The sequence below is a fragment of the Bidens hawaiensis genome, unplaced genomic scaffold (genome assembly GCF_021521415.1).
Source record: "Bidens hawaiensis isolate Kalapana, Puna unplaced genomic scaffold, B.hawaiensis_p1.1 tig00001016_1, whole genome shotgun sequence".
NCBI lineage: Eukaryota > Viridiplantae > Streptophyta > Magnoliopsida > Asterales > Asteraceae > Bidens > Bidens hawaiensis.
The window spans coordinates 634685-646576 of NW_027491059.1; the positions used below are offsets into that span (position 1 = coordinate 634685).

General features: G+C 34.4%; 2 protein-coding genes and 1 non-coding gene across 3 annotated transcripts; 1 reads left to right on the forward strand and 2 right to left on the reverse strand.

Moving 5' to 3' along the window:
* Positions 1–1367: 1367 nt before the first annotated feature.
* On the forward strand, positions 1368–1449 carry TRNAS-UGA (transfer RNA serine (anticodon UGA)). The gene has a single exon. It is a non-coding gene; the product is annotated as a tRNA-Ser (tRNA).
* A 161-nt stretch (positions 1450–1610) lies between these two features.
* Positions 1611–4213, reverse strand: LOC143552107 (non-specific phospholipase C6-like). The gene is made up of 3 exons (XM_077042401.1): positions 2999–4213; positions 2174–2350; positions 1611–2048 (listed from the first exon to the last, which is right to left on the reverse strand). Exons 1-3 carry the CDS (start codon positions 4119–4121, stop codon positions 1750–1752), a joined length of 1599 nt encoding a protein of 532 aa, XP_076898516.1. The 5' UTR covers positions 4122–4213; the 3' UTR covers positions 1611–1749.
* A 1600-nt stretch (positions 4214–5813) lies between these two features.
* LOC143552096 (CBS domain-containing protein CBSCBSPB5-like) lies at positions 5814–11669 on the reverse strand. Its single transcript, XM_077042394.1, has 14 exons — positions 11533–11669; positions 9485–9653; positions 9255–9387; positions 8999–9169; positions 8849–8927; positions 8654–8767; positions 8507–8573; positions 8313–8418; positions 8140–8198; positions 7303–7412; positions 7104–7237; positions 6931–7016; positions 6769–6858; positions 5814–6095 (listed from the first exon to the last, which is right to left on the reverse strand). The coding sequence occupies exons 1-14, from the start codon at positions 11667–11669 to the stop codon at positions 5907–5909; spliced, it is 1644 nt and encodes a 547-aa protein (XP_076898509.1). The 3' UTR covers positions 5814–5906.
* Positions 11670–11892: the final 223 nt, after the last annotated feature.

The window sequence follows — 11892 nt, forward strand, 5'->3', positions numbered from 1 at the left end:
AACCATAATTTAGGAAATTATTTATCACTCACAAATCACATTTCTTTCAATTTTTGTTTTACTATAGATGCTCATGGTCTGATTTAAACAACATAAAACTCTATGATTTTGTTTCCTAGTTAATTTTTTTTATATATTTTTTCACTAGGTTGTTTAAGTCACATCAGACAGTATGATTTATGGTCTGATAAAAGGCCACCTGTTTTAAACCAGACGGGTCACGCACAAATAAACAATCATAATTAGTTTTTGAATTTTGAGAGAACGTAAATAATTAGAAATTTCTTCTTTCCTCTTGTCTTTCAAAGATACTTATTTCATCTTTTATCCTCTGCTATCATTTCACTCGTGCAGCATAAAAAAACCGTACCAAGTTCAAAGATACATGACACACTTTATGTCATTAATGCTCAATGCATACATAATGCGTGTTATATATGACTAGTAACTATGCGGTCGTTCGTCATCTTTCAGTCTTTCACTCATGTAACATAAAAAACCACCCTTTTTAGAGGAATCATCGTAATCGTAATATTGAACAAAAGTCACATATGATATCAGCTACATTTTCATATATCTTAGCCCATATTTGTTTAGACTTCTGTTGCTAACTTTTGTTCCATGTATCGATCAAATAAAAGAAATGGCTAATTAACGTCAAAGCAACGTAAAACGCCTTTCGTAACTTACCATCATGATTCATTTATTAAGGTATTATATGTGTCTTTTATCAAATAATATGGTTACACAATTTGGGATATTTGTCGAATGCTAGAAGGTTGCATGCTTCCTATACACTCAAATGTGAGGAGGACGACGACGACTTTATCTCTAAAAATCCCGGAAAACACAATTCACCAAATTAAGACCAACGGATGATAAAGGGTGAGCGGAAAACACTATTCCCGGAAGACTTCTACTTTCATGAGGACGTACGCTATGTTTTATCATATTGTATATCTAGAGTGTTTTGAGTGCACAAAGGAATTATGGAGTGTACACTGGGGGTGGATTCAAGTGATTGTTTATGGCTTGTTATAAGTTTCAAAAAGTTTCTTTTTTGACTTATTATTGATACATAATAATATGTTTTATAAACCCCATGTTTACTAATTTCATAACATATAATCATACATTTTGACCGGTTAATCTATATAGACAGGTCAGTTAGATGTTGGTGTATTCGCCGACAACACCATAAACCTTATGCGAAACTAAGGTTAAATATCACATCACTATAAATGTTATTATTTTGTTGTCGATTAATTACATATGTGTAGCAAACCAATATCCGTATGTTAAACCTTTTTAACAAATCACATTATGTTAGTACTATATATATAACATTTAAATCTAGAACGAAATCAGTCGATATGTCCGAGTGGTTAAGGAGACAGACTTGAAATCTGTTGGGCTACGCCCGCGCAGGTTCGAACCCTGCTGTCGACGTAACATTCTTTTTATTGGCTAGCACGCAGCTTGTTCGCTTGCCTTATTTTGATGTAAACGCTACTTTTTAATGACATCTAATACTTGTAGCAAAACTTTGCTTTTTTATAGCTTATAATATTCATTCAAGTCTACGTTCATGTAAATATGTAACAATACAATATTTGTGGCCAAATGGTGCAAAAGTTTACATACAAACCATTTTGCTTTGCTTCATATTAATCTGGTTCCAACCTTTTAGCTTACAACCAGTTAAAAAAAAAACAATAGCACACAAATATGTTCTATATCCTTAACGCGTTAATTATGAACCACAGTTCGGGTTGTGAGAGACGATCTCATATCAACGATGGCCGATTCATCCGCACCCAAATTGATAGCTTCTTTGCTAGCCGTTATGAACCGTGACACCGCACCTTTCACATACGTGTGAGCTTCTTTCACATTCATTTTCTTCCCCATTTCATCCGGAAAACTGCTCAAGAAATGGTCACCGTTAAGAACCGCGGCTAGTTGAACCACTTCACTTTGAAATTTAGACAAGCCCTTTGTTTCATCCGGCTCGGTTCTTCTCAACGGTGCAGCCTCGGGCAAGACTTCTGCAACCAATACTAAGCTCATAAATAACTCTTCACATAACATATGTGTATAATCATGATGTATTGATATAGCATACAAACATTCAATTAGGTGTGTGTTAAATACTTATATTAATGAAATTTACCTGGGCAGTCGGTTCGTGGAGCGCTTAGTTGGCTAACAATATGTTCAAAGGATCCGGCCCATGCATCTCTATGAGTTAAAAAGTTTGAGGACAAACTGAACATCTTTTTAATGGTGGCAGGGATTGAAGAATGCTCATATTCTGAACTTGGTGTTGGTCCTTTTGGGCTACTTATCACTGCATAAGTGGCACACCAAAACATCAGAAGATTCAATTTTATTAAACATTTTTACATTACAGATGTTTAAATTCATAATTTATTTTGCAATAATATAACGTATGTATGAAGAAAAGGATGAGAAAATTTTTTGCGAGAATGTAATTGTTGTTTATTTGTTATATTCCTTTCATATTTTGTTTTAATACTACATTTATTTGTTATTCTTTTTAACTGCAGGGATGTCTTTGAAAAGCGAATATACAAACTTCTTGCTGTTTATACCCCGTTGATTGTTTTTGGGACCGTAAAACAATCAATGGGGTATAAACAATTAGAAGTTTATATATTTGATCTTCAAAGGTATCCTTGTAATTTAAAGAAAAAGTGGCAAATAAATGTGGTATTAAACAAAATATGAAAGGAAAATAACAAATAAATAACAATTACCTTCTCGTAAAAATTTTTCTAATCATTTCCTTCATACGCACGTTATATTATTGCAAAACAAATTATGAATTTGAACATGCGTAATGAAAATTATTCATACGAAAATCAATAAATCTTGAATCTTTATACAAGAATCAAGAAATCTTGATTCTTTATACAATGATTCAAGAAATCAAGCTTGAATCTTGATACATGAATCAAGAAATCTTGAATTTTACCTGTGCCTTTCTTGATCCAAGGAGAGACCATAATAGTGGGGACCCGAACACCCAACCGATCAAACTTAAAAAACGAAGGCGCAGGACCCGTGTTCCCATCCGGGCTAGGAACATTAACATAAGGAGTCTTGACATGATCAAAGAACCCCCCATGTTCATCATAAGTAATCACCAAAAGACTCTCATTCCATTGAGGACTTGCCCTCAATGTCTCATATACTTCTTTAACCAACTTTTGGCCATTTGCCACATCATGTGATGGATGATCATCATTTGCAGGAAAGCCTTTAATATCAAGGTACCTTGGCTCAATAACACTCAAGCTTGGCAACTTACCATCTTTAGCATGCTGCTTAAATGTACTATATTGATGAAACTTGAACACATATTTAAGTTTTCTCATGTTTCTATAAAACAAAGTTGTTGGTATGTTTTGAAAATACACACCCCAATCTTTACCATTCTCATGAAGTGAATCAAATATTGTTTTTTGAGGGTACCCTTTTGGTAGCTGCTTTTTCACATGACTTGTTGATCCATGAGAAGTGGCCGAATACACAAATAACCGGTTCGGTTGGGTCGGGCCAGGGATCGACGAAAACCACCGGTCGAAAACCGCAAACTCTTGAACTAATTTAGCAAAAACTGGCACATTTTCAGGGCTAAAACCTTTCATCACAGTTTTAGAAAGACTTGGTGATAAAGTTAAAGCTTGTTCAACAAAACCATTCATTGATGGTATTAATGGGTTGGACCCATTGGACCCAAATACCTGTTTTTCAACATCTTCAAATGAATGACCCGGATCCGGATCCACATACTTGGCATCATCAGTGAAGCAAATGGATTCTTGGGTTTCTTGGTTTTTGGCCCGGGTCAAGTTGGTTGAAACCGGGTTGCATTCTTGACCCGTGACACCATTGATTGATGGGTTGATTGTTTTCTTCATCCAACCAATCATGTGATCAAAAGATCTGTTTTCAAGAACCAACACTACAATGCTTTTGATGGGTTGCTGCTGCATATTTTGACCCAATGCGAAATGGGTCGGGTCAAGAAAGCAAGAAAGTGTGAGAAAGATGAAGAAAATGGATGAAAGTTGAGTTGTTTGGGGTGTTTTCATGGTGGGTTTTGGTAAAGATTGAAGCTTTTTTGTGTTTCTTGATGAAAGCTAATGAAGTGGAAATAGTGATTGAAAACTTTGGTTTTTGATGGAGGGAGAGAGATTTAAATAATGATTCTTCTTATAATTTGTTAATACGTTAGCTTAACGGTAGCCCGGTTGCTTTTTCTGGGACGGTGTTACCCGGTTATTAGGGTTTTCAAAAGTTCTGCCAACGAGAGGTTTTCTATTCGGACCTAAAACGTCAAAGAGTTGAGAACGGCTGAAATCCTGTTATAAGTAAGCTTGGAAAAAAAATTGTTAAAAAGGTATAAGACAATGTTTAATGCTTTAAACAAAAAAAATTGTGTGCTTTTGACAAAATTACGGTCTTTATATATTTTAAACTTTATATATTTTAAACTTTTTTAAAGCAATAAAAGACATGTAATGGGGCCAAAGATGATCACACGTGCAAATTGATGAAAATGGATGTATGTGTGCATGTGAGCATGAAATGAAATCTTGATAAATAAACAAATGATTTGTGTAACCCTCACTTTAACACGGCATTTGCAGACACCTATGCTGCCGTATGCACACAAAACCTATACATGATAAGTAATTTTGACTTTTTGCACTCACATAAATAACCATTGGCCACAAAACCAGACATTTATGTTTTTCCGTATTATGCGTTTGTGTTTTTAATATTAAATAAATAACCGGTTATACATAATTAAAAGTTTTAAGAAACAGTCTTCTTAGAAATAATGACTTCAAAATCTTTAATAAATTTTTATAAAAATCAAGCCATCAGAAACATGTATTTAAGTAAATTTATATAAAACTTGGCAAATACTTAGAATATTTACTTACTTTTTGGGAATGGGTGATGGATAGACAAAGTCCTATTGGTGTGTCCAAAGTATGGTAGGTATAAATCAAGTAATATTTTCGATTCAATGTGACCGAATTTGGCAACACTCCATCTCAACAACTTAAGTTACCCAAAATAATAAATATTTATTTTTGCTTTAATTGTTATATATGGTATAAAATATGTTGTATTCAAGAATACCTAATGAACATAAATAAAAAATATTATCTGAGATTTAGGACGTCAACTATCTATACTGATTTTGACTATAGGACTTACTTAGAAACACCATCAATGATAAAACTCACTGCTGTGAGGAAACCTCATTGAGTCAAGTTTCAGACCTGAGATTATGAAAATCCTAAGCCTCGACTATCACCAACGTGCTATTAATCCAAAAATGTTATTTTCATATTTTAATACATCATGTATAAATATTATTTATACTTTTTACCTTTAATTTACATCCTTAAGATCTTAACCAATGACTGTATATGTATATGTATACATAGACTACTAAATTTGAACTAAAATTAATAGAGAAACAAGGTCACATGGTGGCATTTACACAAAAATTAGGTCCAGTAGATCTTCACCGACACATCGACACCTCATCAAGGGCCCACATCACATCTAAAGTCCAACGGACGTGTGGTCTTCAATGTAACAAAATTCATGCATTGATATATAATTATCTATCTAGAGAATATATTATTAATTGTTACATGTGTGTAAAAAATATTACAATAATAATTAAAACCCAAAATGAATGCAATCATCAACACAAGTGCATCTCAAGTTGAGACCAACACAAAGTCACAAACAACATTCTTGTTTGTTCATATAAATTTTTCGACATTATCAATATTAATTTACCTCAAATTCTCACTGGGACACGTGTCACCCCTTTTTAAGGTTTTTCAGTATCAATTGGCACCTCTTCTTAAGAAGGCTAGTACTCCTAAACCAGCCACTAATGCAGCTCCGGCTGCAACCGAACTGTACGCGGAAACCCATGCGTCTGCATGAGCATGCTCCAAAGCACCACCGTTGCCACGAGATGAACCTTTTCGAGTTCTAGGCATCCCAGAGTAATCTAGTTGCAACTTTAATCCCTGTTGATATTCATTAATATGTTATATATTATACTTTTATACAAGTTGAAGTGTTAAACATCATTTTACTTGAAAACATTCTTATATTTTCTAAGAATATAGTTTTGGTAAGCATATTTAATACATTTAATTTGCAAAATACAAAAAGATAAACAAAAAAGTGTAGGTGCATCGGCCCAACCCAGACCATTTGACAATAAGTGTACTAGTGTAGATGGGTCGACCCAACCCAACCCAGCCCATTTGACAAAAAGTGTAGGTAAGTGGACCCGATTCAGCCCGTTTGACAAAAACTGATAGTTTGCTGACCCAACCCAGCTCTCGCTGGATAAAAAAGTGTAGGCAGGTAGGCCCGACCCAGCCCATTTGAAAAAAAGTGTAGATGGTTGGGCCCAGCCCGTTCAACAAAAAACTGTCAGCTCATTTGACAAAATATGTAGTTGAGCCGGCCCCAACCCAGCCAGTTTGACAAAAAGGGCAAGTGGGTCGGCCCAACTCAGCCAGTTTGGCAAAAATTGTATTGGGTCAGCCCAACCCATCCTGTTGGACAAAAAGTGTAAGCGGGTCAGCCCAAGTGAGCCCGTTTGACTAAAAGAGTAAGTGGATCGATTCAACTCAGCCCGTTTGACAAAAAGTGTAGATGGTCCGGCCCACCCCAACCCAGCACACACACCTTCCAACCAGCTGATTTTGCATGTTCCACAGCTGCAACAAGATCACTATCTGTTTCAAGTATCACCATATCCTTATCTTCATCTTCATACTACAAAACATACAGCCAATGTCAACCCAAAAAGTCAACAATCATGAATTTTCACTATTAGATGAGAAATACCAGAATCTGTGGGAGGTTGTTGCGGTCAATCTCACCACCTACTCTTTGAAGTATTGCAGTTATAAGTTCGGTCAAACTATGAGTTTCTAATCGCAACAATATTAAAACAATCAATCAATTATTACAAGGTAAATTTTATCAAGACTGTAATTGAAAAACAAAACAAAACATACCACACATGAATCTATGCATTCGACCCTTTCGATCTTGAATCTTGAAAGCAAATGTATTTGGTAGTGTAGGTGAAGGAAAAAAGGCTCTTCCAATATCTGCCCCGCCTTCAGAAGTTAATCTGAAAGAACTCTCGCTGCAATATCACCGGTTATGTTTAGGTTGATCAACAATAAGTCGAAATCAGAGTAATCTAGTTACCTTCTGGTTTCACTATCATCATCTGCAGGTGGTGCTGCCATTGCAGAATCCCAAAAGTTTTGCATCATTGAACTTGCAGCCTCGTTATCAATTCCTGCAGTACTTCCAACCTAAACCAAGCATTAAAAAGTAAATAACATAATCATATATGCTCTAAACTACTAAACACTTGTGATCTCGAGGAGCACATGATCGACTCTGCTCATTTACATCCCTAACTAATCATTTAGCTACTTGCGAGCCGAGGTCGATCTCTCTTAAGTTAAATGAGCTGAGATCGAACTTAGGCGAAGTCATGCTTGGCTCGGCTCGGCTCGTGTAAACCCTTAAAATGATTAATTAATTTGTTTGAAATATAATAATAATAATAATAAAGAGAAAAGTAAATAACTTAAACAAACAAAAATAAATATATTATGAAAAAGTTATATTTTATAAAACAAATAAGTTGATTAATTAATAGAATTTTATAAAGTAAGTGATAAAAAATAGAGAGAAAAAAGAAGAAAAGAAATAAAGTAAAGAAATAAATTTAAAAAAAAACAGAAAAGAAGAGAAATTGTGAAAATCACACATTTTGGCATGTATTTTTAAGGGGCTATAGTCAGTTTGTAAAAGTTAACAGAATTTTTAACACCAGTTAGTGGAAAGGACGAAAAGTGTGACAGCTTCAAGGGCATGTGACGTCTATTAATGCATACAACATCCTAAATAAGTAATTTTCAGATTTAGAATACTATTTCAACACGTGTTTTTCTAGCACGGTTTTGCAAAAAGTGAGTGCGGCCCGACCCGACATAATTTAATATGAACCCACCCAGAGAAAATTTAACTTACTGAGGCCACAGCTGCATGAGTGATCTGAAGTACATCAGTAATAGCAAGAACAACTCCATCTGACCAAAAAAACAAGCCACTTTTACATATGAATTGTACAAAATAGGACTTAAGAATGAAACTAGCCATATGAAAACTAAATAAGAAAAAATTGATTAAGATGTAACATTTACCTTTATCAATAACAGGAAGATGTAAAAACTTTCCTTTATTCATAATATGCAAGGCCTCAACGATTGGTGTATCAACCGGAGCACATTCAGGATCAGGAGTCATCACCTAAATAATAAATGATGCATCATCGTAAAATACTCAAAAAACAGTATAAACAATTATAATAATAAAAAAAAGATAAAATGTAGTTCACCTTTTCCACTTCAGTTGACTCAGGAGAAAGACCAACTGCTATAACTCTCATCAAGATATCCTTTGACCTATTATTATACATAAAAAACACATTTTTATGATAGCTGTAAACAAAGATTCAAAGATCATATATAATTAAGCTACCAACGTTAAAATCCCGTGTGGTTTGTTATCAACTGTTATGATGGCAGAGCTCGTGTGAGATTCTAGCATCGCTTTTGTTGCCATTAGCACCGTGTCTGATGGTGAAATGGTCACAAGCCTGAAAGATTAATAATTTATGGAATAACCAATTTAAACGAGCTAGTAAACCATGTTATATATAAGTAAAGATATTACCTACTTTGGATTTCCTGATATTATGGTCGATAATGAAGGCTTGAACAATCGCTCTCGCAGTGTTTCAATAAATGTGTTGGAACCTTTTTTATGACAAGTAAATAAGATAGAAATGAGACATTACAAAGAGAGAAAATATAAAATGTCAACGAACCAGAAGCTGAAGATCCCCAGTGCTTCTCGACACCTTCAACAGCAGCTGCAATGGCTTTCCCCTTTTCAGCAGCTCGTTCCATACGTGCAATTGCATCATATAAACATTTTGCGATATCAAGAATAGCAACAACCCCTCCGTTTTCTACAACGGGCAAGTGTCTGAATTTTCCTGCAAACCAAATTTTATATTTCCAAAACTCAAAAAACAAAAAAGGAAAAAACTTTGTTACAGTAACTGATAATTTGATACAAACCTTGAACCATTTTTTGTAAGGCCTCGACTGCAAGAGTATCTGAAATTACAAAAACAGGATTCCGTGTCATAACAGCTGAGACAGGAGTGGTCTCAAGATCAAGCTCACGCGCAACGACTCTCGTTACAATATCCTTCAATTTTTTCCAAAAAGATAGTTAGTGTATTAGTGATTATATGATATAATCAGAATTAGCATTATCAGCCCAAAAACATTAAAAATATAACAACCCTGTCAGTTAATATGCCACAAAGTAATGCATTTGAGTCAGTAAGCAAAAGAGCATCAGCTTTGCGAGCAGCCATGCGACGACACACTTCGATAATAGTTGTGGAATCAGGTGCGGTTAAGGCTTTTGAGAGACGGAGTCGTTTCACGGTTCGTTCTCCCGTTAACGCCCTGTTTAATTATTAAAAATTAAAAAACAAACAAATAAGCATTCGCTTTATTAGAGTAATAATAAACCCTAAAATAGGTACACAAATATATGATAGAAAGGTCTTACTTGTGTTTGTTAGAGACTCAAACAAAATATGTGTAAGGAACCAACTGATTACAATAAAATAGATCAATTGTGTTGTAATTTTTTGAAAATCATATAGAAAATTTGTAACAGAAAGATCAAGGAACCAACTGATTACAATTTTTTGAATAATTGGAGTGTTACAATTCGGATCACAACAAGTGTTTGAGTAATGGGTGCCAACGAGCCGAGCCGCTCACAAGCTAGGATCAATAAAAACCTTGAAACAAGCAGCGTTAGTTGTGCTCGAACCTCAAATAAAGCTCTTTCAGTTATCAACCCAAGCTTGAGCCTTGTATGGGAAACTCGTTTAGGCTCGTCAAGCCTTAACGAGCCTTGTGTATTTTTAGTTTTACCTCTTTTGGACTTCTATGTACTAATTTTACACTACACAGCCAAACTCAACCTGGCTCATTTAACCTACTACACGGGCTTGAGCCAAGCTAAGACTCTAGGTTTTTCTCAAAATACATAAAATTAATTAAAAACGTATATAAATTAATAAATAAAAAACAAATGAGCCAAGCCCGCGCTTGAAAATACGGCTCATGAGCCGAGCTCAAGCTTTAGAAAAAAGAGGTTGAAACAAGCCGCGTTTTGGCTTGGAGGTACTACACAAGCTCGAGCTAAGCTTAGGCTCGTTTAACGTTTTTTTCTCAAAATACATAAGATTACTAAAAAAAGGTATATAAATTAATTAGTAAATAACAAACGAGCCGAACCCGAGCTTGAAAGAACAACTCACAAGCCAGCTCGAGCTTCACAAAAAAGAGCTCTAAAAGAGCCTCGGCTCTGCTCGTTTACACCCCTTGTTTGAGTGAACTAGGTTTTGTGAATGATGTAAGCAATTACGGAAAAATATTCAAAATTAATGATAAAAAAAAGTGAAAAAAAAAATGGTCAAGGTAATGAAGTAGAATAATAATAATTACTTTAGCTCCAAAAATTATAGAGAAATAATTTCTCTAGTTATTTGTACGCTTTTTAGTTCTCATGTTAAACTCGTTAAGAACTGTTTATACTTGATCCTGCCACATGTAAGCAATAAGGGTACACTAATCAAAGTTAATGATAAATAATAAAAAATGGTCAAGCAAATAAAGTAGAATAATAATAATAATAATTACTCTAACTCAAAAAACTGTAGTGAAACAATAACACTCTAGTTATTTGTATGTTTTTCAGTTCTCACGTTAACTCGTTAAGAACTATTTGTACTTGCTCCTTCCAAATGTAAGCAATACGGGTACACTAATCAAAGTTAATGATAAAAAAATAAAAAATGGTCAAGGAAACAAAGTAGAATAATAATAATAACAACAACAATAATAATAGGGGTTTGGATCAAATACAAATAAAATTAACGTGCTAATTGTGAGAATCAAGTAGAGGAATTATGCAATTACATCATAGAGTAATTACATAATTACTCTACTTGTATATATAATTACTCTACTTGATTCTCAAAATTAGCACGTTAATTTCATTTGTACGTTAACTTTACCCATAATGATAGTAATAGTAATAATAATAATAATAATAATAATAATAATTATTATTATTATTATTATTATTATTACTACTCTAGCTCAAAAAACTGTAGAGAAACAATAATCAAACTTAATAATGCAAAATAGTCAACGGTAGGAAGCAAAGGTGTTGTTCATGATTACCGGTCAAAATTGGTACATAAGCATAAATGATAACTAAACGAACAATAACTGGAATCAGTTAGGGTTATATATAAAAACGTACACAGGACGCGGGGTGGATGAAATTGAAATGGATCGTCGAATTGGATCAGCGGGTCCGTTATCGGAATGTTTCTTCCTGGAAGAATTAGGCAGAACCATACTTCTACGTGAAGAGCCTCCTGACTGACTAGTCGTCATCTGCGTCTGCTTGATCAATCAAAAGATAAGATGCATGATATTATGAGTTCCGAGAATATTGGAGTAATGAAGTGATTGATATTAATTACCAGATGAGAACAGGAAGAAGAACCCTAGGAATTGGGTAATGGTGGGCTGACTTCTGATTTGATTGGATTGGATCCCACGCACGGATTCTCTGGGTTTTACATATTCTTTTTAAAAAGCTATATATTTATAAATA